The sequence below is a fragment of the Bombina bombina genome, chromosome 8 (assembly GCF_027579735.1).
Source record: "Bombina bombina isolate aBomBom1 chromosome 8, aBomBom1.pri, whole genome shotgun sequence".
Classification (NCBI taxonomy): Eukaryota; Metazoa; Chordata; class Amphibia; order Anura; family Bombinatoridae; genus Bombina; species Bombina bombina.
Window position 1 is genome coordinate 292,173,456 of NC_069506.1, and position 27,720 is coordinate 292,201,175.

Consider the following 27,720-nt stretch of genomic DNA (forward strand, 5'->3'; position numbering starts at 1 on the left):
ACACAAGGGAGCTGCACACAAGGGAGCTGCACACAAGGGAATTGAACACAAGGGAGTTACACACAAGGGAGCTGCACACAAGGGAGCTGCACACAAGGGAGCTGCACACAAGGGAACTGAACACAAGGGAGTTACACACAAGGGAGCTGCACACAAGGGAACTGAACACAAGGGAGTTGCACACAAGGGAGTTGCACACAAGGGAGTTACACACAAGGGAGCTGCACACAAGGGAACTGAACACAAGGGAGTTGCACACAAGGGAGTTGCACACAAGGGAGCTACACACAAGGGAACTGCACACAAGGGAGCTGCACACAATGGAGTTACACACAAGGGAGTTACAGACAAGGGAGCTGTACACAAGGGAGTTGCAGACAAAGGAGCTGCATACAAGGGAGCTGCACACAAGGGAGCTGCATACAAGAGAGCTGCATACAAGGGAGCTGCACACAAGGGAGCTCCATACAAGGGAGCTGCACACAAGGGAGCTGACACAAGGGAGTTACAGACAAGGGAGTTGTACACAAGGGAGCTGCACACAAGGAAGTTGTACACAAGGGAGTTGTACAAATGGGAGTTGTAAAAAAGGGAGCTACACACAAAGGGGCTGCACACAAAAGTGTTACACATGAGGTAGCTGCACACAAGGGAGCTGCACAGGGGGTAATACATATAATTAAATACACTAAACTATATTACAAAAACAAACAAACACTAAATTACAAAAAATAAAAAAAGATTACAAGAATTTTAAGCTAATTACACCTAATCTAAGCCCCCTAATAAAATAATAAAATTTCCCTACCCTAAACTAAATTACAAAAGTAATCAGCTCTATAACCAGCCCCTAAAAGGGCCTTTTGCGGGGCATTGCCCCAAAATAATCAGCTCTTTTACCTGTAAAAAAAAAAACAATCCCCCCCATTACAACGCACCACCCACACACCCCTACTCTAAAACCCACCCGATCCCCCCTTAAAAAAACCTAAGTCTAACCCCCAAGTGGTCCTTACCTGTCCTGAAGACCGGCGGAGAAGGTCCTGTTCCAGGCGGAGAAGTCTTCTTCCAAGCGGCGACCTCTTCTTCTTCCAGGAACCAGCCGGCGCGGAGCGGAGGAGTTGAAGACCGATGACCTCGGAGCTGAAGAACGTCCACTCTGGAACTGAAGACCGCGGAGCCATGGAGCGTGGAGAATCCTCTTCATACGATCTCCGCCGTACACTAAATAGGAATTCAAGGTACGCAATTAAAAATGGCGTCCCTTGAATTCCTATTGGCTGATTTGAGCCTTCAAATTCAAATCAGCCAATCGGATGAGAGCTACTGTAATTCTATTGGCTGATTTGAATAGCCAATAGAATAAGAGCTACTGTAATTCTTTTTTTTTTTTTTTTTTTTTTTTTTTATATAGTTGTTTTTTATTGGGTTTTCAACAACATAAGAGAAAAAAAACATACAATAGCATTAAACCAACAGTGAGCATGACGGGAATCATATACAATTACAAACAGATCTGGTGGATAAATTAAACTTCTCGAGTCCAGTAGTCGAGTATGCAGTCCATGTGAGATTTAGTCCCTTTATCTGTGCATGAAGGTAGGTGATACAAGACAATATAGTTTCAGGAATATTACTCATTTCTATAAGTGGACTGTCATTTGTAAATAATAGTGAAGACCGTATGGCTGACCAAGCCTTTGCTTAGCAACCTTGTCTGGCGTGGACAAAGAATTACATTGAAAAGCCACCAAAGATTAAAATACTTGAGTCCCAATAAATCAACTAAGGAAAAAGAAGAAAAAATAATAACAATAACAGAATAAATGACAATATCGATAAATAGACCTTGTGCACTCGGGTGAGGAGATGGGCATCACAATGGCTCTGAATAAGCTTGAACGAGAGATTAATGGGGAGGTATTTATATGGTTAACCTACCATGGGCTCAGCTGGGTGTTGATCAGATGGGCTAACTAAGGTTTATATCTATCTAGCTCCCAGAGGAGTAACATGTTCTCATAGAAATCTAATTTGCCGATTTGAAGGTAATGGAATCTTTCTAATATCAGGTCAGAGTTGACCAGTTTCTTCCATTCGCTAATAGTGGGGATTTTAGTGGATTTCCAACATCTGGGAATCATTTGTTTCGCAGTGTTTACCATAATGTGGAATAGTTGTCTACGGATTTTACATGTTATTTGGGGGGAGTCATGTAAAAGGGCCGTTTCTATGCTTGGGAGGAGTTGTGTGGCAAGAACAGCGTTAATTTCTCGGAAAACTGCTGTCCAGAAGTTTCTTATGGGCACACAGTCCCACCATATATGAGTCATACTTCCAGGTTGACTACAGCCTCTCCAGCATGCATCGGAGCTGCTTCTAAAGATACGCTTAATTTTGGTTGGGGTGAGATACCAGCGGGTGAAAATTTTTATGTTTGTTTCCTTTGCTCTTGAGGAATGTGCGGAGTGTGATAGATTTTCAAATCTATTATGCCAGTCTGCTTTGCTTGTGGTTGTGTCTAGCTCCCTGTCCCATCCTGCGGTGTATAAGGGTAAGCTTGGGAACCTATTTTCCAAAACTAGCTTATATAGAGTGGAAACAGATCTAAGAGCCTTTAGGTCACTCAAGCAATATTGCTCGAATTTTGTTAAGGGTCGCAAGAAGTCAGCTTTTTGTTTGTGTGTGAGTATGAAATGTCTCGCTTGATGATAATTGAACCAGGAGGTAAAGAAGGGGAGAGAAAGGGAATCGACTTGTTGTTTTGACATCAGCTTATTATTATCTAGCAAGGTGTGAATCCGTATTAAAGGGTCTTGGGGTGTGTGTAAACCTCTTTCCTGTATGAGTCCTGGTGGGAATTCCGGGTTAGACAACAGGCTTGTGAGTGGAGAGTATTTTGAGGAAATTTTTGGGAGCGCCTTGAGAATAAATCGCCAGTCCCTCCACGTCTCGTTAGAGATGGAGGACGTTGATATTTTATGGTTCCCCAATGCTTGAAAGTTCCAGCATTTGCTACCTAGGTGTTTTGTGTCTGCCATGTAAGTTTCTATCTGCACCCAACCCTTAGGATGGGTCCCATTAGAGCTACACCATTCCAACACCCGTTGGAGAGATATTGCTAATTTATATGAGTGGAGATGAGGTACCCCCAGTCCACCTAGGTCTGGGGCTTTATAAATCATGCTTTTATTAATGCGTGGTGGCCTGCGCCTCCATATGTAGTCATTCAGTATTTTTTGCAAGATGTCAATTTCTCTAGAGATGTGTTGGGTTGGTACTGTCTGAAGTATGTACAGAGCTTTGGGTAGTAGGACCATTTTTGCTGCTTGGATTCTCCCTAACCACGAAATATTCTTTAAAAGCCAAGAGGAAGTCAGGGATTGGAACTCATTGATGAGTTCATCATAGTTAAATTTACGCGTTAGTTGGCTGTCAGGCGTCAGGTAAATTCCCAGGTATTTAAGGCGGCTGGTTTGTACCTTCAGGGGGCAAAGGGCTCTAATGTCCTCTAGCATCCGTTGAGGGATCAGAACCGGTAAGAATTCTGATTTTGTCATGTTAATGGAAAAATTGGAAACCTCACCAAAAGAGGAAAGTTCCGACATCACATGTGTGATAGAGTTGAGAGGGTCCGTCAGTGTCAGTAAAAGGTCATCTGCATAAATGGTAGTTTTGTGTTGTTTAGATCCTACTGTTATTCCTTTAATAAGTAAGTTCTCCCTAATTCTAATTGCAAGGGGCTCAAGGGATATTATGAAAAGCAGCGGGGAAAGGGGGCAGCCTTGCCTTGACCCGTTCCTTATTTCAAAGGCTTCAGAGAAAGTCCCATTTATCCTGACCTGCGCTGTGGGATTAGTATAGAGGGCCATAATTTTTTGAATGAATCGATTTGGGAAATTAAAACGTCCTAAGGTCGTCTGTAAGTAAGTCCAGTCAAGTCTGTCAAATGCCTTCTCGGCGTCAGTGGACAAAAAAAGGGCTGGTGTTTCGGTCTTAGATACAAATTCTATAAGGTTAAGCACTTTCACGGTGTTGTCTTTAGCCTCTCTATTGGGTACAAAGCCTGATTGATCCTGATGGATTATTTGTGGAAGGATTTGGTTTATGCGCGTGGCCAAGATTTTAGCATACAGTTTTAAATCAGTGTTAAGGAGGGAGATAGGCCTGAAATTGGCAGGGTTATCAGGCACCTTGCCTGGTTTCTCTAGTACTGAGATATGTGCTTGTAGCATAGTGTCAGGGAATGTGGAGCCATCCGCTATCTGGTTGAATAAAGAGGTTAAATGTGGGACCAAGTATTTTGAAAAGGTTTTATAGTATAAACCTGAAAACCCGTCCGGGCCTGGAGCTTTATTAGGTTTAAGGGTATGAATTGCATCCAGCACCTCCTTAGAGGAAATTGGTTTGTCCAGGACTTCTCTTTGTTCTTCACTTAGCTGAGGTAGTTGTATGTTAGATAGATATTGGTGACATACTTGGTTATGAGATGTGGCTGTCCTGTCTGGGAATAGGTTGTATAACTTATGATAGAAAGATTGGAATGCTTCAGCAATTTTGTGGGTGTCCTCGATGTGTTTCCCCGATTTGTTTTTTATTGAGTGAATATATGTCTTTTGTTGTCTGTGTTTTAAGGCTCTTGCTAGCCATTTCCCTGCCTTATTACCCTCTCTGTAAAATGTTTGCTGGAAAGACAATAGTTGTCTCTGAGAATCTATGTGCAGGAGATTATTTAATTGGTCACGCTTACAGGTTAGGTCGGTCATGATTTCGGTATTTTCTGGGGATTGTTTGTGGAGGAAGTCTAAATCTGCAATTTCTTTAGCTAAAGAGGAAAGCTCTTCTCTCCTTTTTTTTTTCAGATAAGCTTTGACTTTGATGAGTTCTCCTCTTATTGTACTTTTATGTGCTTCCCATAGTATGGGATGGGATACATCCGGTGTGTTATTTATGGTGAAATAGGATTTAATGAGTTTAGCCAAGCGTTTTACTTGCTGTTTCCCCTTGAGAAGTGACTCATCTAGCCTCCATTGATAGGGCCTAAGTGGGGCTGAGGGCCAGGCTATGTCGCACGAGACTAGAGAGTGATCTGACCATGTAGTGTGCCTAATCTCAGCTGTTTTCAAGAAAGATAAAGAGAGATGATCAATGAAAATGTAATCCAGCCTAGAGTAGCATTTGTTTGGGGATGAGAAAAAGGTGAAATCTGACTTCAGGGGATTTATGTATCTCCAAGTGTCGTGGACCCCTAACAATTTGAGGTTTTTCCATATGTTTTGCATACGCGGGATTTTTTGCCTGGTACAGGGGTTGGAGCAATCTATGTGGGGGTCTAGGGGAACATTTAGGTCTCCTGCTATAAACAGAGAGCCTTTGGTTTGTGCTAGAATGGAGTTTGTGATGGTATGGATAAATTTGCTTTGAAATCTATTAGGTGCATATAAGTTTACCAAGGTGATAGGTTTGCCATAGAGAAGACCCGTCAAGCATAGGAACCTGCCCTCTTTATCATGCTCTACGTGAAGTTTGCTAAAAGCCACTGACTTATGGATTAAAATGCTTACCCCATTGATTTTCTTGGTTGGGTGGGTACTATGAAAATGTTGCGGGTAGTTGGATGAGAAATACTTGGGTATGTGTTTGGTTTTAAAATGTGTCTCCTGAAGCATCAGGATATGACCTCCCTTCCTAGATAAATCTAGCAATGCCATCCTACGTTTGTTTGGACAGTTCAGCCCTTTCGCATTTTGGGTTAAGATAGTGAGGGTCTGATCTAGAGTTTTATGTGGAGTAACCATTTTTAAATTTGAGGTAGCCATAACTAGATATTACCTCCATGCTCTGCCCACCTTCCCACTCCAAGTGCACTTGTATACGCTGATGGTCCATTGCATTCTCGATAACGAAGAAATAAGAAAACAAGAAATAAAAAAGAATTAAGAAACAAATACAATAACATTTTACCCCTTTCCTAAGTGAAAGGGTAGGGTACATAATTTTACCTAAAGGAGAATTTATCTCCTAACTGACTGAGAACATATATGTCACAACATTAGACTTACAACAATATGATAGTACAACCTTCAGAATTTAACTACTGGGCTGCATGCTAAAGGATGAACAGCAAGGTCTAAATGTTGAAATGGCCGATAGGCCCCTGAAAGAGAGAGGGTGAGAGCACATGTAAACATATGACAACTTTCATATAAGGCTAAATGGAGAACAAGAATCTCTAAACTCTAAACAACCTAAAGTAGGCATAACATTATTAACTTGGTTGTCCTGGATCGTCAGCTATCTCGTGACAGTCCTGTGACGATTATCCCTTAAGAAAGGGAGGGTTAGCTTTGACCTGTATTAAATACTGTAGTAAATAAAAAGCAGAAAAAAGGATACAGCCTAAATGGCTCATGGGCTTGCTCTTTCAAGTAAGGGGTTTTGGCTGCCCACGTTCATTTTGCGTGTTTTTCTTTGTTGCACCTGCTGCCATTCTTGCCTCTGTGGGAGAGAGTTATTTCTAGGCCTCAGGTTGTGTTGATCCAGTGTGTCTTGTAACTTCTCTATCTCTGGAGGAATAATGTCCAAGGCCTTGCAGATCTGGCTGACATCTCCTGGGTTGGTGCATATGAATCTCTTTCCTTGCCAGGGTATGATTAATTGAAAGGGGAACCCCCAACGATATGGGATGTTGGACTTCCTGAGGAGAGTGGTGAAGGGTTTGAGTTCCCTTCTTTTGAGGAGAGTTCTCTGTGATAAGTCTGTGAAAAATTGAAGATCAGCATTTTCATATTTGACAGGTTGCTGGTCTCGAGCTAGCTTCATTAGTTCTTCTTTAACTTGGAAATTTGTGACTCGCACAATTATATCCCTAGGAGGTTGCGAATCTGAAGGCTTTGGTCGTAGAGCCCTATGATCCCTGTCAATATCAATTTTTATGGGTGTTTCTGTTTGTTTCAGTGAGTTGAACAAGTCTTGCAAGTATTGCTCTAGGCCAGAGGGAGGGATGGATTCAGGGACACCTCTGATTCTGATATTATGTCTTCTGTTCCGATTTTCAGCGTCATCTATTTTGTCTTCAAGGCCTAGTATGGTGTCATTTTGTTTGTGGATAGTAGTATGAAGGTCCGAGATTGCTGAAGAGTGAGCGTCCAGTGTATTTTCAGCTGCTTCCACTCTGTGCCCTATATCTGAAATTTCTTTCTTTAGCTCGCTTATTTCCTCTTTGATACACTGCTTGACCTGTGACACCAGTGCAGAAAAGTCCTTTTTCGAGGGCAGCGAGTCAAACAGGGCTTTGGGTACTGTAATAGAGTCAGCTGTGGTTTCAGAATCTGAGTCTGAGGAATAGAAGGCTGCGGCAGAATCCTGATCCTCGGCGGGGTTGAGGTTTGTAGATTTGGCCTCCGCTGCTTTAAAAAAAGCGTTAACTGAGGGGGTCACATGGCTCCTCTGCTTTTGTGTCGCACCTTTTTTATTAGATTTTTTGGTAGACATGTTTACCTTGAATAGAAACAAAGACACTGTTTGTGCGTACCCTTTGTGATAGGTATTGCCTGATAAAAGTCAGATGTATGAATGCGTGCTTTGGGCAAAGCTTGTAGAATCAGCTACAGATGTGGCCTTAAAAAACTGCTATGAATGTATAGAGAAACCTCTCCATATGAAAGGCTATAAAGCGTGCTTCCTGTCTTGCAGCCAAGTATAACTTCAGTTATTTTGAGACAGTACATAGGATTAGAATGTGTTAGCACCATAAACATATAAGCACATGTATTTCAGGAGCGATTATGTTTGCATGACAATTTAGATCCCCAGTAGAAAATCAAGTAGAGCTGTACAGCGTGTTTGCATTTTATAGTGCTGCGTCATTTCAAGCTTCTTTGGCCCTGTTTAGCCGTATATGCTAGGGGAAGTCTTAGGAAACCTTGCCGTTGCATTGAAGTATTTTTCCAAAACACTCCTCTCTCTCTTTGAATGACTCTTGTACCAGGAGCTGTAATTTAGTCCCCCTTATATTTGGGCCTCTGCTCTGTGCGTATAAGTTGCGTTATGGACTATAGGGCGCCACTCAGATAGGTGACCATGTCGGGGCAGGTAGGTAAATGTCCGTTATAGGGTTAATCCAGATCTCTTACCCGCAGCCTGAATCCTTGTTGTATTCGGGTGTGGTTGTGTGCGGCGGCAAGAGCTGCAGCTGGACCCTGCGGTGCTTAGGCCTGTTCCGTTGCGCGGCGTATCACCTGCTGTGAAGTATAGCACCGGTAAAGTTTTGGCCTCACATTTGATTCTCCTATCTATTATGGTGCTGGACAGCACTTTTGGGCCAAACTTTTCCCCCGGTTATGGGAGAAAAACGTTGCTCAGTCAGAAAGGGCTCAGGAGCACACTCAAGCCGCGGCCATTTCCCTGGCTGACTCGCTCCGCCCCCCCTCAAGAGCTACTGTAATTCTATTGGCTATTGCCTAACTTTATTCAAAGTGACGTTTTGGGGCATTTACCCCGTTAGATCAAGAAGTGAAGCAAACAAACATTTCATATATACAGCATAGGTCCCACCCCCTGTGTGAAAAACAAAAAAGGGTAGTCATAGCAACCCCTATAGTGTTTAATAAACAAATATCACATCATAGTGTCAGAAAATCTCCATATCAAATTAACTTATAAGTGTACTACTTTCAAGTGTAATGTGAAAAATAATAATAATAATAAGGGACAGTATACACCATGAACATTATCAAGTAAATCACTGTATAAACATCCATCCCATAATAGCACATACTACATAGTTAGAAAGGTACCGCTATAAATAATCAGTGCTTTAAAGGGACAGTCAAGTCCAAAATAAACTTTCATGATTCAGATAGGGCATGCAATTTTAAACAACTTTCCAATTTACTTTTATTACCAATTTAGCTTTTTTTCTCTTGGTATACATAGTTGAAAGCTAAACCTAGGAAGGCTCATATGATAATTTCTAAACCCTTGAAGGCCGCCTCTTATCACATGCTTTTTTTATTTGATTTTCACAACAGGGGAGAGCTAGTTCATGTAAACCATATAGATAACATTGTGATCACGCCCGTGGATTGCGGCAGACACTGCACTAATTGGCTAAAATGAAAGTCAATAGATAATAAATAAAATGTCATGTGATCAAGGGGCTGTCAGAAGATGCTTAGATACAAGGTAATCACAGAGGTAAAAAGTGTATTAATATAACAGTGTTGGTTATGCAAAACTGGGAAATGGGTAATAAATGGATTATCTATCTTTTTAAACAACAAACATTCTGGTGTTGACTGTCCCTTTAAGTGTGCTGGTTTAATTGTACCATCTGGTTTATGTAATGTACCGAGTTCAATTATACACAATATGTTGTTATGAAGCATCTTTGAATCTGAAGAGAGCGATTCATAAAAAAGAAATTTAATTTACATAATGATAATATTTGAACATTCCTGAAAATAGATAGATCAAAAAAATATTAGGACGCAGAGTAAATGTATGTCTTTTGTATATACACTTATTGCACCAAACAACGGCAATACAATATTAACCCTGTATGGCAAAAAAGCATGTATAGCGTGTAGGATCATTGCAGATAGTAACTTACAATATGTTCCGTGACCCACTAATTGCCAACATCTGGTATATCCACTAAGCAAGGCACATACCCTTTTAGAATCAGGAATATAAGTAACCATGGGAATAAATCTGAAAGGAAAATACAATTAAGAATAAATAAATAAATAAATAAAGCAGCTTATACCTAGTACAAATGAACTACAAAAGATAACAATTAAACAAATAAGGTAAAAAATATCATAAAACTCATCCAATATGCATATTAGCAAATGGTCACAGGATCTAAATTATATAGAGGGACCCAGTGGCTTAGATATGTTCAATTACAGACAATGTTCAATAGGGAATGTGGTCGTGACTCTCATAAGTTATTCAGTAAAAGAATTATCGAAGATAGGAGTTTGCATTTTCAGAGAAAACAGTGCCAGTCAATTTGGGCATTGAGACTTCTAGGATGGACAGTCTCCAGTTTATGGATCCAGTGTGTCTCCAATTGGAGTAACTTCTTTTCACCGTCTCCTACTCACCTCAGTGGAGGGACGTGGTCAATGAGGATTAACCTCAGGTCCTTAACTGTATGGCCATATTCCATAAAATGTCTGGTGATCGCTTGTCGCTTTTCCCTTTTTCTATTGCCAATCTAATTGCACTCCTAAGGTTGGCCATACGTTTCTTGATATCGCCAGCAACTAGGGCATCTGTAGCAGTCCATTTTGAATGATTTCAGCCAGGTTTCTGAGGTATAACTCTTGGATGGATCTGTTTTTATGAGATAATCTCATAGACTTTTTTCTCTCTTAAATCCAACTCTCGGAGGAGCATATGCATTATACGGTAATGTTGGATCAGTTTTAATGCTATACCAATGTTGTCTCAGTATGCTTCCCATTGTGTTCAACTGTGGTCAATAGGTGGTGATGAAGTTCAGTCGGTTCTTAGAGACCACAGGTTTTTTATATTTCAAGAGGTCCTGTTGTGACATATCAGTCATGGCCGTTTTGGCTAAGGTAATGTCCTCATTGCTGTACTCTCTTTCTGCAAATCGCTGTATCATCTTATCTAGTTGTATCTTTCTTTGATCCTCCAAGAAGCTATTTTGAGCCACTTTCAGCATTTGTGCTTTAGGTATAGCCTTATTGAGTGCTCGTGGGTGGCAACTTTTAGCATGAAGTAATGAGTTGCGATCAGTAGGTTTTTTGAACAGCGCCGTTCCCAAGCAATACCATTCTTTAATATTCTGATGAATTTTTAATTTAATTGGGCAGTTGGATCTATTGAACATGTCTATCCAACTCGCCAAGTCTGCTTCATCACCACGCCATATGAGAAAAATGTCATCCATATACCTGCAGTTGAAAATATGTTGATTATCATATACATGTAATACCTCCTCTTCTACAAATTCCATGTAGAGATTGGCAAATGACTGTGCCATATTAGAGCTCATTGCTGTCCCTATTAGTTGCAGATAGAATGCTTATTCGAATTTGAAATAGTTAAATTTCAGGCAAATAGAAATCAATTCAGTAATAAATTCAGGGGGTGGACCCACATATGGATTTCTTCTCAAACATCTAGAAATCACTTGTATCCCTTCATCGTGTGGAATCACAGTATAGAGGCTATTGACATTCATGCTGACCAGTATATCCTCATTGTCAACTTCCACATTGTTTGTCAAAACCTCAATGAGGGCCCATGAGTCACGTAGGTAAGATTTCATATTTATCACAAACGGTTGCAATAAATAGTCCACAAATGTTGCAATCGGTTGCAGCAAAGAGTCCCTAGCTGAGACTATGGGACGTCCCAGTGGTGAAGTAACATTCTTATGGATCTTGGGAAGTGTGTACAATAGAGGTCTAACTGGAAGTTTTACTCCTAGCCATTCCTTAATGGTGTTGTCAATTCACCCCTTCTGCCAAGCATCATGCATTACACCATCAATGTGAGTCTTGTACTCAAGTGTGGGGTCACCTGATAGGCATTTATAGGTGTTCAGATTGGATAATTGCCTCTCAATTTCATTTCTATAGTCCTTATAGTTCTGGAGCACAATAGCACCACCATTATCCACAGGGTATATAACTATATTTGTGTTACTCGATAGGGATTCAATAGCTGCTCTCTCTTCAGGACTTAAATTGTTCAGATATCTAGAATCACCATGCACTTTCACTCCATCTTGTAGCATCCTCATGTAGTTGCGTATGCTTGGGTCGCAGTGTTCATATATATAGGTATAGATATATTTTACCAAAAAAAAACATCAGCTATATATATAAATATGTATTAGAGAATAAATAGAACATATTCTGCTCTGTGAAGAACATTGGGATGTGAAATATTAACATTTCATGCACTTGAGAAAACGCAGTTGGGTTTGTGCGACTTGTTGGGTGTTATTTTTTCTCCCTCTTTTCGTGCTCCATTGAAGTCTATGAGGCAATATTTTAATGTGGTTGCGATATTCTAAGTTTGGCATTTTGCATGTGTTGGGTTGAAAATGTTTTACTTTCAACTTGTAATACATGCGCAAAAATGTCCTTATAGTGGAGTTCACACGCCTGCAATAAATAGCGCTCCACTAGTAATCAAGCCCTTAGTGATATCTGTGGGTACCTCACACTGAAGCTGATGAATCAGTGCATTGAGTTTAGTATTTTCTGTTTTCCTCCTAGGAAGCAGCTGTAGCTGGTGATAGACAAACCTGAGCTGTATTCACTAATTTGTTTACAAAATGATGTTATGAAATGTTTGCGCTGTGCTTGTGGTTAATTATTGGTTAATATCCTGGCAGTGATCATAAGATATCACTAACAGAACATTTTTGTAAGAGATGACTCCATCAAGTGCATGATCGCTATGGAAATACATACATCTTAGTCTTCAGCTTCTTCTTAACCCATTGGTTACTAGGAAAAGGGGACATTTTCCATTTAAACAAAGTTAAATATTTTTTCCTTACCAGGATTTTATAAATACTCAGTTTATTTTATCATATTTTAAATAAATGAGCTATGCTAAGTGCAAACAATTTTCTGATGCAGTTTGAGAAACCAGACAAATTAGTTGTATTCTTTATTTATTTTTAATAATGAGAAGATGTGAGACAATCTCAGTCTGTAACTATTAAAGGGATATATACTGCAAAATTGGATTGTCCATAAAGTGTTTGAATATATATTTGCAAAAAATATATATATTTTTGCAATGAGATTGGATTATTTATTTCACCTGTTTTTCCTATAATTCAAATCTGAAATATGTATCTTTTCTTTGCTTCTTAACTTAGATTTCAGGCGAGCCGGAAACCTTGGGCGTAGAAAGCAGCGTCTGCTGCTTAATAAATCTACCCCTATGAGTTGAAATTAAAAAGTTTCACATTCCAGTGATCTTCATATAGCAAAATACTGTATGTTCTGTTTATTTATAAATACATATTTCTACATATATCTGATGGTATTTCGGTACAATATATATCTACGGCTATACCGCTAAAAAATTGGCCTTTGCGAGCGGAATAGTTAGCTCACCCATATTACAAGTCGCGGCAGTACGGCTATATTGCTAGCGTTCTCCATTCGGCACTCAAAAAATGGCTTTTGAGTGTGGAATTTTCAGGTCACGCGAATTGCAGGTTGTGAGCTCTGGCTATTCCCCTAGTGTTATAGCTTAAACCACCACAATCTATTTAGTAATCAAAGGCCAGTTAGTTACCATAAACTAATAAGACACCAACTTGTTGTAACCTGCATCTCCTCTTTTTAAGACAGAGGCTGAGGTTTTTCAAGGACATATTACTTGGTTTTTCAAACTTCTTGCAGCTCTTGGAAAGCCCACAGTTTTCAGAACTAAATTACAGGAAAAGAAAACAAAATAAATATTAAAGGATATTGCAAAGTTTTTTGTTTTTTTCTCACAATTAAACATTGGATATTACAGTATCATGGTGGTGCATGGCTTTTAAATAAGAGTCAGTCAGTTGGTATAAAACACCTACAGAGAATAAATTATTGCTGCACCAATACAAATTTACATGCATTTGTTGAAATAGATGAAGGTGCACAGTGTATGTCAGCACCACACTTCAGTGCAAGTGATTGCTGTACGTTCAGATGCTGACATGGATGTCACATAACATATTGTTTCCGAAGGCTCAGTATCCTAGATCCATATACAATGGAACATCCTCTCCAGCCTCACCCATTCCTGTATGCTCTGAAAGTTAGACTGAAAACATTAACATTTGGAATAGAAAGTTCTAAATGTTGTGGTGCCTTAATAGTGTTGCTGATTAGACATTATATATAACTTGCCTTGTTTTCGCGCGAGCCTTCCGCCGGTAACAGGAGTTAAGAAGAAGCGGTCTTGACACCCCCTTCTAGGCTAGTACTTTGTTAAATCGGCCCCAAAGTATAATGTCACTGCGTCATATCTCCGAACTTTATAATTTTTAGCTATGGGACTGGAGAAACTTAGAGGTGGATATTGGTTGGCCCAAGCGTGGGAGGGGCCATTTAGTTTTTTTAAGAAAAAAATGATATAAATGGGGAGGGGGGGGGGGGACATTTATTTTGTTCCAAGCACACATTGGTGTTTTTTTGGGCATAAATCATTATTGTAGCACCTAATTCTCAATGGTGACATTGATTTGCAAAACAGTCCTGTGTCCATTGCTATAGCAGGACAAGGAAAGACAGGGCCGGCCCTAGCCATTGCGGGGCCCTAGGCAGGATGACAAAATGGGGTCCCCTGTCTCCCCCCGACCCCAACCAAAATGGGGCCCCCTGTCTCCCCCCCGACCCTAACCTACAACTCTGCCCCAAAAGTTTTTAAAATGGAAAATTGGTAGAAAAACAATGTAAAGTGACAGTATACACCAATTTTCATATAACTGCATGTAATAGACACTACTATAAAGAAGAATATGCACAGATACTTGTATAAAAATCCAGTATAAAACCGTTTAAAAACTTACTTAGAAGCTCTACGTTTAGCACTGTTGATGAGGTTAGGCTGGGAAAGCAAGAACAGGCAGCCACCCCCCTCTTGCATATGAAAAGACCCATTACACAACCTGGAGTCTGTAGACATCAGTATACATCTAAAACATTGGGGCTTGGTTAGTAAACTGAAAATTAGCACAATGTTATTTAAAAATAAGCAAAACTATACATTTTTACAAAAACACTCCGAGATGGGCTATATAAATCGATCATCTACAATATATTTATGGAAAGAAAAAAATTGGAGAATTGTAGTATAATCCTCCAATCAATTACATAATTGCATGTGTGACAGCCTCTGCTCTCCTGAAGTTCCCGGACAAAAAAATGCTGCAAATGTTTAAAAAAAAAAAAAAAAGGCATTAAAGGGACAATCAAGTCCAAAAATATCTTTCATGATTCAGATAGGGCATGTAATTTTAAACAACTTTCCAATTTACTTTTAGAACCAATTTTGCTTTGTTCTCTTGGTATTCTTAGTTGAAAGCTAAACCTAGGAGGTTCATATGCTAATTTCTTAGAGCTTGAAGGCCGCCTCTGCATTTGACAGTTTTTCACCACTAGAGAAAGTTAGTTCATGTATTTTATATAGATAACATTGAGCTCATGCATGTGAATTTACCGAGGAGTGAGCACTGATTGGCTAAACTGCATGTCTGTCAAAAGAACTGAAATAAGGGGGCAGTCTGCAGAGGCTTAGATACAAGGTAATCACAGAGGTAAAACGTGTATTATTATAACTGTGTTGGTTATGCAAAACTGGGGAATGGGTAATTAAGGGATTATCTATCTTTTAAAACAACAAAAATTTGGGTGTCGACTGTCCCTTTAAACAAATACATTGGTACCAGTGCTCCGGGGACCAAGGCTGCCTCGCTCGTCATACCCTAAGGCCGTCCCTGGGGAGAGAGGGACAAATGTGATTTAATAAATGGAGAAAATGTGCTTGAAATTAAAGTTTAAATTAAGCACAAATATATGTGTATGTAGCCTTATGACAGCCTTTGTTACCAATCCCATATTTTAAGGTCTAGATCCGTTCCTGCAGACAGTGTCCAGTGCTAAATCCAGAAAAAGGTCAGTAGGGGGTGGGTCCTGGGAGCTTTAGGCCAGAACTGTGGTTATGTTATTTTGGGTGTCTTTAGGTGATTTTGGGTGTGGACAGCCAGTTGTGGGGCATGGCTAGGTGGCTTTGGGTGTGGCTAGCTGGTTTTGAGGCACAGCTAGGTGGTTTTGTGGGTGTGGTTAGATGATTTTAGGTATGGCTAGCTGGTTCTGGGGCATGGCTAGGTGGGTTTGGATGTGGCTAGGGGATTTTGGGTGGCAAGGCAGGAAAGGACAGTGGCAGGAAGGGGCAATTGTTTACCCTATCCCTCAGCCCAAATGGGTTGCAATTGAAATATTTGAGTGCTTTATCACCCATAATCCTGTAGAACTGACAGTGCCCGTATCATTAGATAATAAGGATAATGCTACATTTTGGTCAGCTCTTAGTTATTTCATCCCTTGCAGGCTCCTGGGAAGAAGGGAGGAGACGTCATGCCAACTCTAGATATGACTTTATTTGACTGGACAGATTATGAAGACCTGAAACCAGACTCATGGCCATCAGTGAAAAAGAAAGGTAATATTAAGGGCATTTTGTTGAAAGAGACTCATTTACAACACTCAGAATAATATATATTCACAAATTTCCAGTATAGCTGTATCCTTTCAGCCAGAAGTACCTGTGTATCTGGTACAGGGTGTGCGTCATGTGATGTCACTAGCGCTGATGGCTGCACAAGTTAGCTGCTGCATGACCTGCACACAATGTTACTAAATTCATTCAGTGCTCATTAATATTATTTTCTGTTTTGATTCTAAACATGTGCAACTTAAATCTGATTACCAATAGCCAATGGGATGATGCAAAAGCTGATTAAAGTGTTTCAAGGTACACAGAGTACAAACTGAATATTAAAGGGCAAGAAACCCATTATTGTTTCATTCATGATTCAGACAGAGCAAACAATTTTAAACAACTTTTCAATTAACTTCTATTATCAAATTTGGTTTATTCTCTTGGTATCCTTTGTTAAAGGATCGGCAATGCACAACTTGGAGCTAGCTGAACACATTGAGTGAGCCAATTACAACAGTCATATATGAAGCTTCAAGCCACCTATCATCAGCTAGTATTGCATTGCTGATCCTGAGCCTACCTAGGTATGCTTTACAAGAAAGGATACCAAGAAAACTAAGCAAATTAGATAATATAAGTAAATGGGAAAGTTGTTTAAAACCACATGCTCTACCTGAATCATGAAAGACACATTCTCGGTTTCATGTCCTATCAAGGACAGTTTATGAAGTACAGCAGGACACAGATTTGTAGGCTGTTGTATGACTTGTACCTTTTGTTTTATGTCGCACAGGGAAGCTGCAGGATAATTCACATAACACAACAAATGAAGAGGAGCCATGTGATCACCATCTCGACTGCCTTCCAGGTACTTATGCCGCAAAATCCCCAGAAAGGTTTCACAATGCCCTTTTGTAAAGTCCACTGGATGTAGCACTCAGTACATTGTATAGGAATGTTGCCAAGAAATTCTCCCCTTGCTTCAGTAGCCGGAAGGAAGTCAAGGGCATCCTAAACACCAACATATTAACTAATTTCTTATATTCAGGTATAACATGGTACATTCTAAAATCACATCAAAGTTGTAGTATTTATTACATTGCCTGTCCCTATATTTTACACCATTTACATTATATTTATTACTGTCCTTTGTTTGCAGGTTCTTGTTGTGATTTAAGAGAACATCTCTGCAAAGCTCACAATCGAGGGCTAAATAACAAGTGTTACGATGACTGCATGTGTGCCGAAGGTACGTTGGTCCCAATATTCCTGACATCCCAAGGTTAAACCACAAGATAATGACTAATTAATAAATATCAAATACAGCTGACACCTGTTCTGAAATAGGGAAGTTCTGGTATGCATAAACTACATTAAACAACTTTTGCTTTTGTCTAAACGTTGTGTTTTGCCCTACAGTTCCTGGGAGGCCAAAAAGCAAATTCTGTACCCAGAAAATCAAACAACTAATTTAGGCAATTTGCAGCATGTTTTTAAAAAACAGGTTACAAATGTTGCTTTTTGGTGTCTCTAGGTAGTTTGGGACAAAGCATGGCCGAACCGACAGGGGTCTGTAAAGTCTCAATTGAGATCTGACACACCCAATCTGGCTCTCAGTTTGGCTCTGTTGAAAAGGCAGTTGGAAAGCCCACTGCAAGTGGTAAATAAGACACTCCCCCCCCCCCTTCTTTTGCATATGAAAAGACCCTTTACACAAACAGGAGCAAGCTGGAGAATGTAGCTGACGGTATTCACATAAAACTTTGGGGCTTGGTTAGGAGTCTGAAAATCAGAGCAATGTTATTTAAAAATAAGCAAAACTATACATTTATTTTTTTTAAAAACTTTATGGGCTATATAAATAGATCATCTACAAGACATTTATGCAAAGACAAAATGAGTGTATAATGTCCCTTTAATAACTTACAGCCATCAAAGATTATGCAACCTAGAGGTCACACTATAGGGAATACTTATAAAATGGAGTTTGAAAAATAGAGTCAATAACTCTGCATTCTGCTTTCATCTACTCGTTCATTCTAGCATATTGTTTAAAACTTTAAAGATATTAGTAAAAAATGGTACTTGAAATAAATTATAAACAAAATTAACGGTGCACTAAGCAGTGGTTTGCTGCATTACTAGCATATGTATATATATATATATGTATATATTGTGCCTAGGCCCAATTCACCCTCTCTCTCCCACTGCCACTTACAGACTGAGCACTATGGTCACCCATATGCTCCAGTTGTTTTTTTCCTTCACACAGCCAATCACAAGTCATAGCTCTTGCCCCACTAGAAAAACATAAATTATGCTTACCTGATCATTTCATTTCCATCGTAGGGAGGAGAGTCCACTGCTTCATTCATCACTTGTGGGAAATAAGAACCTGGCCACCAGGAGGAGGCAAAGACACCCCAGCCAAAGGCTCAAATACCTCCCCCACTTCCCTCACCCCCTAGTCATTCTGCCAAGGGAACAAGGAACAGTAGGAGAAATATCAGGGTATAAATGGTGCCAGAAGAACAAAAATAAATTTAGTTCCGCCCACCGGAGAACGGGCGGGTGCAGTGGACTCTTCTCACCACGATGGAAATGAAATTATTAGGTAAGCATAATTTATGTTTTCCATCTAAAGGGAATGAAAGTCCACTGCTTCATTCATCACTTGTGGGAACAAATACCCAAGCTCTAGAGGACACTGAATGAAGAAAACTGGAGGTTAAAGGAGGCGGACCCTATACTGAGGGCACCACAGCCTGCAGAACCTTTCTCCCAAAAGCTGCTTCCGCTGAAGCAAAAACGTCAAATTTGAAAAATTTTGCAAAAGTATGTAAGGATGACCCGGTTGCCGGCTTACAAATCTGCTCCATAGAAGCCTCATTCTTAAAGGCCCAAGAAGAGGCCACAGCTCTAGTCGAGTGAGCCGTAATCCTCTGAGGAGGCTTGTGTTCCGCTGTCTCATAAGCCAGACGGATCATACTCCTCAACCAAAAAGATAGAGAAGTTGCAGAGGCCCTCTGCTCCCTGCGCCTTCCATAATACACAATGAATAAAGACGACATCTGTCTGAACTCCTTCGTGGCTTGAAGATAAAACTTCAAGGCCCGAACCCCATCCAGATTATGAAGTAACCTCTCCTTCGAAGAGGAAGGGTTAGGACACAAGGAAGGAACCACTATTTCCTGGTTAATGTTACGACTCGACACTACCTTGGAAAGAAATCCCAAACCGGTTCGCAGAACAGCTTTGTCAGCATGAAAAACCAAGTAAAGGGGCTGAAATTGTAAGGCCGCCAACTCAGAGACTCTGCGTGCCGATGCAATAGCCAATAACAACTGGACCTTCCATGAGAGAATATTAATGTCCAGGGCATGCATAGGCTCAAACGGAGCCCTCTGCAAAACCTTAAGCACCAAGTTTAAGCTCCAGGGAGGAGCCAGATTCCTGAAGACCGGTCTAATCCTAACCAGAGCGTGAACAAAGGACTGAATGTCAGGAAGCTCTGAAAGCTTCTTATGCAACAGTACCGATAAAGCCGAGATCTGTCCCATTAGGGAACTGGCGGCAAGACCCTTATCCAGACCATCCAGGAGAAAGGCCAAAATCCTAGATACCTTGACCTTGTGCCATGGGTATCCTCGTTCCTCACACCAGGACAAGTAGGTCCTCCACACCTTGTGGTAGATGCATCTAGTGACCGGCTTCCTGGCCTGGACGAGAGTGTCGATCACTCTCTCCGAAAAACCTCTTTTGGCTAAGACTAGATGTTCAATCTCCATGCAGTCAGTCTCAGAGAATCGAGATTTTGATGTAGACAAGGACCTTGAACTAGCAGATCCTTGTGACAAGGTAATTCCACGGCGGATATGACGACATCACCACTAGATCCGCAAACCACATCCTCCATAGTTATGACGTAGCAATCAGAATAGCCGAAGCTTGCTCATGCTTGATGCAGGCCACTACTCGAGGTAGCAGAGGCAATGGTGGAAATAAGTAGCTTAGGTTGAAGTCCCAGGGTACCACCAAGGCATCTATCAGTTCCGCCTGGGGATCCCTGAATCGCGACCCGTATCTGGGTAGCTTGCAATTGAGTCTGGATGCCATGAGATCTATTTCCAGTGTCCCCCATCTGCTGCAGATCTCAGCAAACATCTCAGGGTGGAGAAACCATTCCCCTGGATGAAACGTCTGTCTGCTCAAAAATCCGCTTCCCAGTTGTCCACACCCGGAATGTGGATTGCTGAGAGCGAACAATTGTGAGTCTCTGCCCATTCCAGAATCCGAGATACTTCCCTCATTGCTAGCGAGCTTCTCGTCCCACCCTGGTGGTTTATGCAAGTCACTGAGGTGATGTTGTCCGATTGGAATCTGATGAATTGGGACAACCCCAGAGGGGGCCAAGCCTTCAGAGCGTTGAATATCGCTCAAAGTTTCAGAATATTTATAGGTAGACTCAATACCTCTTGAGTCCATCTGCCTTGTGCTTTTCTGGCACCCCAAACGTCTCCCCATCCTGATAGACTCGCATCCGTGGTTACAATCTCCCAGGATGGTCTCAGGAAGGAAGTCCCCTGGGACAACTGGCCCGGTCGGGTCCACCAAGACAGGGTGTCCCTCACCGGTCTGTCCAGAGATATCTGTTGGGACAAATCTGAATGATCGCCTTTCCATTGTATCAACATGCACAGCTGCAGAGGTCTGAGATGAAACCTGGTGAATGGAATGACATCTATGCTGGATACCATGAGCCCGATTACCTCCATACACATGGCCACAGATGTCCTGGAGGATGTCTGCAGGGCTAGACAGTTGGACGCAAGCTTGCAATGTCTCTGGTCCATCAGAAACATCTTCATCACAGAAGAATCTAGTATCGTACTCAGGAACTCCACCCTGTTGCTGGGGACCAATGAACTCTTTGCTTCGCTTATCTTCCACCCATGGGATCGAAGTAGAAGGAGGAGAGCTCTCAAATGATCCTCCGCCAGACTGTAGGATGGAGCCTGGACCAGGATATCATCCAGATATGGAACCACTGCAATCCCTCTGGCTCTCGCTACTGCGAGAAGAGCTCCCAGAACCTTTGTAAAGACTCTTGGGGCCATCGCCAGACCAAACGGAAGGGCCACAAACTGGAAGTGCTGGTCCAGGAAGGCGAACCTTAGAAATTAGAAGTGATCCTTGTGGATTGGAACATGAAGGTAAGCATCCTTCAGGTCTATAGTCGTCATGAATTGCCCCTCTTGAACTAGGGGCAAAATTTACCTGACCATTTCCATCTTGAACAATGGGGCTGACAAAAACTTGTTTAGGGCCTTCAGGTCCAGAATTGGTTTGAATAATACCCACAACTTCTTTCTGCTGGAGGAACTGGGATGATTGCCCCGAGAGATAAGAGATACCTCACACACCCCAGGAAGGCGTCTCTCTTTTCTGGTCTAGAAGATGTTTGACAGGAGCAACCTGCCTCTGGGTGGATATGATTTGAAACCTATCCTGTACCCCTTGGCAACGACCTCCAGGAAGCGAGACTTAGACGTCATGTCAGCAGACCACGATTTTAGCCACAGAGGCCTGCGAGCTAAAACAGAAAACCCTGAAGTCTTAGCATTCAGGTGAATAATCTGCATGTTAGCATCACAAGTGAATGAATGCGCTACCCTTAAGGCTTTGATTCGATCCAAAATCTTCTCGAGGGAGGTCTCCACCTCGACCATTGCTGATAGTGCATCACACCAATAGGTAGCCGCACCAGCAACCGCAGCGACTGCCGCCGTCGGTTGGAAAACGAACCACGTCAGTTGGAACATCTACCGCAACATGGACTCCATCATTTTATCCATGGGTTCCTTAAAAGAAGAGCTATCCTCAAGCGGAATGGCCATTCTCTTAGCGAGCGTGGAGATATCACCATCCACCTTAGGGACGGTTCCCCACAGTTCAAGCTTCTTAAAAGAAGACGAGGGAAAAAAGGGCGAACCCAGTTTCTCCCATTCATTTTTAATAATGTTCGCCATTTTGATAGGAACCGGGAAGGCCTGGGGCACTACCCTGTCCTTGTAAACCCTACCCAGTTTAGGGATAGAAGGTTCCTCTGGTAGTTTCAGTTCTGGAACCTCCAGCATAGCAAGCACTTCCTTCAGCAGGAAACGCAAATGCTCCATCTTAAATTTGAAATCTGGTTCCTCTGCGGACGGAGGCCTAGAAGTAGCCGATTCCGACTCAGAAGCGACATCCTCTGATAAGTCTGAATTGTCCTCCTCCGCGGATAATCTGTCCGAGATATCCAGCATAGTTGAAGACTCCTGAGATGGATAGCAGTGCCGTACCTTCCGCTTGCGCTTAGTAGGATGAGGCATCACATTTATGGCTGCAGAAACCGCCGTCTGCAACTGATCGGCGAAGTCTGGAGGCCAAAGGGCCCCTCCCGCTGGAGGATTAGTAGTGCCCTGGGGAACTGCTTGTGTAATCAGAGATGCTTGTAGGGAACGCACCACGTGGGACGGAGAACCCTCAGAGGCGGACGGCTCAGTTGTACTAAATACTTTATTCTTTTTGGAAGTAGTAATATTGTCATAACATGTGGAACAGAGCTCTAACACGGTTCCATGGAACCTCCTCACAGTATACACAGTTAGTAGGTTTAGATAAGGAAGGAGTATCCTCCAACATATCAGAGTCCTCCATAGCTGGCACCTTTATTATGGACTTGATCATTGATTAAATGGCACCTTTATATCCCAATGGCCGGGGCACTCACCACCTCCTATGACCCGGACTACAAGAAACAGCTTTCGTCTCCTCCGAACACGGTTCGAGAAAGAGGAAGTTACTGAGGCCACACCCGGTCACATGGAGTGCCATGCAGGACCGCCCCTGCGCTGAGCAAGAGGCGCGCCAAAAAAGCCTGCCTCAATCTCTCTCTAACTGTTCCACACTGATAGAGCCTCATCTCACACAAGTGCAGCAAAAAACACAATAAACATTATTTTGTATATTAAATTCCCCCCCTGTTCCATAACCCCCTTCCGAGGGTATTACCCTAGATTCTATACAGATAAAAGGAGTCACACTGTGACCCTGTCTTCTTGCGTTATCACATATATATCTTACCAGAATCAACGCTGTGGAACAGGAACACGGCCCTTCAAGTGTGATAGGTTAGTAGCTTCGCTCCTGACATGGACTTGAGAGAATAAAAGCAGGCAGCAATACTCGTCAATGCTGATTGCTTAAGGAGCTGTTAATATGAGTCGGGATGGTTTCACAAAAGAACTCCCCCTGCATCTCCAGACTCTAACTTTCACCCATGCTCTCACTGAGAGGCTGATAGGACTACTTAAAACTCCAGTCCCATTGCGAAGAGTACTACCCTCCATAAGAGACTAATCCGAATCTTCCAACACTTCTCTGCCAACCTCCTGTGACAAAAGGCAAAGAATGACTGGGGGATGAGGGAAGTGGGGGAGGTATTTGAGCCTTTGGATGGGGTGTCTTTGCCTCCTCCTGGTGGCCAGGTTCTTATTTCCCACAAGTGATGAATGAAGCAGTGGACTCTCCTCCTCTTTAGATGGAAATAGTAATTGCATTCCTGTTCCCTGCATCTCTATTGCAAGAGAGCTCCTTAGACAGTAAAAAGCAATGGAACGCAGTCAATAGACAGAACAGAACATTGAAGCAGGGCACAGCAGTGCATTCTGTTATTAGCCAACTGGACAGACATTACAACTTCTGATTGTCTGTACCTCCTGGTTTGGCAACTAAGAAAGGAAGTCCTGAAATTGGTCATAGATATACTGGATTTATACACTGTAAATCAAGTCTATGGGCTCCATTTACCAAGCAGCGATTCGGTCCGTCAATTCAGGCTTGGCTGAAACGATAGTTAAGTAGCAGCAGTTTTAAGACCCCTGCTCCTTAACCGGTCTGCAACCTAAAAGGTGGCAGATTTAAATTATCCTGATCTAATCAGGATGACTAACAGTGCCTGCAGCTTAGCCGCCATGGCATTGCTTGTTAAATGTGGACAGTGTCCCACAATGTCCAGCAGACATTATTGACGGTAGCAAATCATGTTCGCCCAACGTTAAATAAATTGAGCCCTATATGCTGCAAATCTGCAAACGTGGCTGAAAATGTTCAAGTTTAGTGTCCTTTGAAATATATTTAACTCTCATAATAATTAAACAACAAATCCTTTTCTCTGAACTCCAGTTCTCAAGAATAAGCCAGGATTTCAGGATCATCCAGCATTACCCAAGAGAATGACCCATATTCTATTAGTCCCAGTCACTTCTGCTGGCACGTGGTTCCATGCCTGTACTACAGAGTAAACCTGTGTAGGCTCATAAAACCTCAGGAGCGTGCACGTGTCTTTAGCACTGTTTGGCAACAGTATTATACATTGTTGCAAACACTGCTGAAGACACATACACTACTTCCTAGCGTTACATTTCAACAACTGATACCAACAAGAGAAAAGCAATTTTGTAATAGAAGAAAATTGTTTTGTTTTTTTTACTTTTTAACTGCATGCCCGTTCTGAATTGTAAATGATTAATTCTGACAACATGTACAGTAAAATCATGCACAGTGACATCATAATTAATGTAAAAAATATTGTGAGTAGTAGATTTCTTTTTACAGATGAAGAAGTTTCAAGGGCTTTATAAAAAATAAAAGTAAATAAGTCTGTGGGTCCAGATCATATTCATCCAAGGGTTCCAAGAGAACTTCGATCCGTAATAGCTACTCCATTAGCGGATTTATTTGATAAGTCACTTCTAACAGGAGTTGTTCCAAAAGACTGGAAATTGCCAATGTAGTCCCTCTTCATAAAAAAGGATAGTAGGGAAGATTCTGCTAACTATAGGCTAGTCAGTTTGACCTCAATTGCAGGGAAATTAATGAAAACTTAGCAAAGCATTTGACACCATCCCACACAACAAACTTATTTACAAAATGTATGGTCTTGGAATAGATGCTAAGATTGTTAAGTGGGTAGAATGCTGGCTTAAAGATAGACGACAGAGGGTTTCTATTAATGGAGTACATTCAAATGAGCCATTAGTTACTAGTGGTGTTCCCCAAGGGTCAGTTCTTGGGCCTGTTTTGTTTAACATGTCCATAAGTGATATTGGAAGTGGCCTTAAAAGGGAAAGTTTGCTAGTTTGCTGATGAAATAAAAAATTGTAACAGGGTAGATGTTCCAGGAGGGGTTGATCAAATGAACTGTGATATTAAAAAAACTAGAGGACATGGTCAAATAAATAAGATCTGAAATTTAATATTACCAAAAGCAAACTTATGCATATAGGATCCAAAAACCCAAAGGCCAATTATAGTCTCAATGGTACATTACTGATTGTAACTAAAGAAGAAAGGGACTTGGGAATTATTATTTCATATGATTTAAAACTTGGTACACAATGTAGCAGTGCAGCCAGTAAGGCCAGTCGAATACTTGGTTGCATTGGAAGAGGTATTAGTAACAGAAATAGCAAGGTTCTTATGCCACTTTACAGATCATTAGTTTGACCAAATCTGGAATACTGTGTACAGTTCTGGAGACCATATCTTCAGAAAGATATAAATAAACTAGAAGCTCTCCAAAGGAGGGCTACTAAAATGGTACATGGTCTAAAATATAAAACGTACAAAGAAAGACTCTATGATCTAAATATGTATAGTTTAGAGGATAGAAGGGAAAGAGGTGACATGAACCTTCAAATATATGAAGGGACTTAATAAAATAGAAGCTGAAAGCATTTTTCAAAAAAAAAAAAAAAAAAGCCAAAACAAGGGGTCACAATCTAAAGTTAGAGGGTAGCAGATTTAGGAGAAATTTGAGGAAGCATTTTTTTTACAGAAAGGGTGGTGGATTCATGGAATAAACATCCATTTGAGGTGGTAAACACAAAGACTGTAAAGGAATTAAAAAATGCCTGGGACATGCATAAAGCTATCCTAAGGAAAAAGTAACATGTAATATGGGTAGACTTGATGGGCCTTTTTGGTTCTTATCTACCAGCAAATTCTATGTTTCTGTGTTTTCTATCATGCACAGTGACACCATGCAAAATGACATCATGCACAGTGACATCATGCACAATGACACCATGCACAGTGATACCATGCACAGTGACATCATGTACAATGACATCATGCAGGTGCCAGCACTTGTCTGTACAGTTACTTCATTTCCTTCTATAAACTACATTTATGAAACAGAAAGGGGAAGCAGTAAAGGGCAGATGGCGGATGAGGCTAGTTTGAGTCAGAAACATGGGAAGGTAGAAAAGAGGTGAAATGACTAAGAAATGGGGAAGAGTCAGGAACATATCAGCTGAAAAGTGAACAGAGAATGGGGGGGGGGGGGGTAACATACAGAAGGAGAAACCCAGACAGAGAAAGTTGTATTATTTGGTACACAGTGCTACTGGATTTGCAACATTGTTGTGTTTCACTGTTTAAATATTTTGCTTGTCTGTTTTTGAAAATCCATAAAAAATATATTTAACACTTTTACGACCACCAGCAGACCCTGTACGTCAGCGGTCATTAAGATGTGCATATTACATGCAGCGAAAATAGCGCCGGTCGGCAAAGCTGCGCTAGTAAAACCATTAATAAACGTGGACCTACAGGGTATGTTGGTTGTTACATGAATGTGCAAGATATTTCTAATGTGATGCAAATAACGAGAGAACAATTGTTGTCAGGGACACGAGCTTGTAAACCTGAAACTAAAGTAGTTATAGGAATTCAAGTAGGGATATATTTAGAGTTTTATGCAGCAGTGGAAAATGCTCCAGATCTGTAATCCAGATGTTGTGGAGTTTAAGGAACCGCCTATGCCAGCCTTTAGGAGAGCTAGAAATCTTAGGGATTCTCTGATTGATGCTGATATAGGTTCCAATAAGATTAGTAAACAACAATTTATAGGCGAAAATAATAATAGGTGTTTTCCTTGCTTGACAGTATGATTAAGGGGTCATCTTTCACCCACCCTAGCACTGGCAGGAAGTTCAAAATTAAAGGATACCACACATACTATAATACCTATGCAGTGTATCTGCTGAAATGCCCATGTGGGCGTGTCTATATCGGTGAGACCACTTGCTTGGTACGGGAACATATCACCAAACATAAATCGGATATTAGGAATAGGAAAATAAGATTTCAGATCATTGAACATATCCCAATTTCTAGGAAAGAGGACAATAGATAAGTGTGGTTAAAGCAAAGAGAACTATATTGGATATATAAATTAGAATCTTTAGACCCAAATGGAATGAATAATGCCATTTTTTTAATTCAGGGGGAGAAGGTTCTGGGTATTTAAGGAGTGTTTTAGTGATCAATGTATACAACATGATTAAGGGCTGAGACCCGAAACATTGTTAATTCTGTGGAAGTTTTTGTGCAATAATATGTGAAGATTTTGGAATACATCTGGAGTGCTGCTATTATCTTCATTGGACTTATGCA

At 41.2% G+C, this 27,720-nt stretch overlaps 1 protein-coding gene across 1 annotated transcript in view; it reads left to right on the forward strand.

Moving 5' to 3' along the window:
- Nucleotides 1-27,720, forward strand: part of DRAXIN (dorsal inhibitory axon guidance protein) — a 42,844-nt gene that overhangs the window by 10,465 nt on the left and 4,659 nt on the right. Inside the window, exons 3-5 of the mRNA XM_053690068.1 lie at nucleotides 16,107-16,218; nucleotides 17,012-17,086; nucleotides 17,378-17,467. Coding sequence (XP_053546043.1) covers nucleotides 16,107-16,218; nucleotides 17,012-17,086; nucleotides 17,378-17,467 — 277 coding nt within the window. The remainder of the gene's footprint in view (nucleotides 1-16,106; nucleotides 16,219-17,011; nucleotides 17,087-17,377; nucleotides 17,468-27,720) is intronic.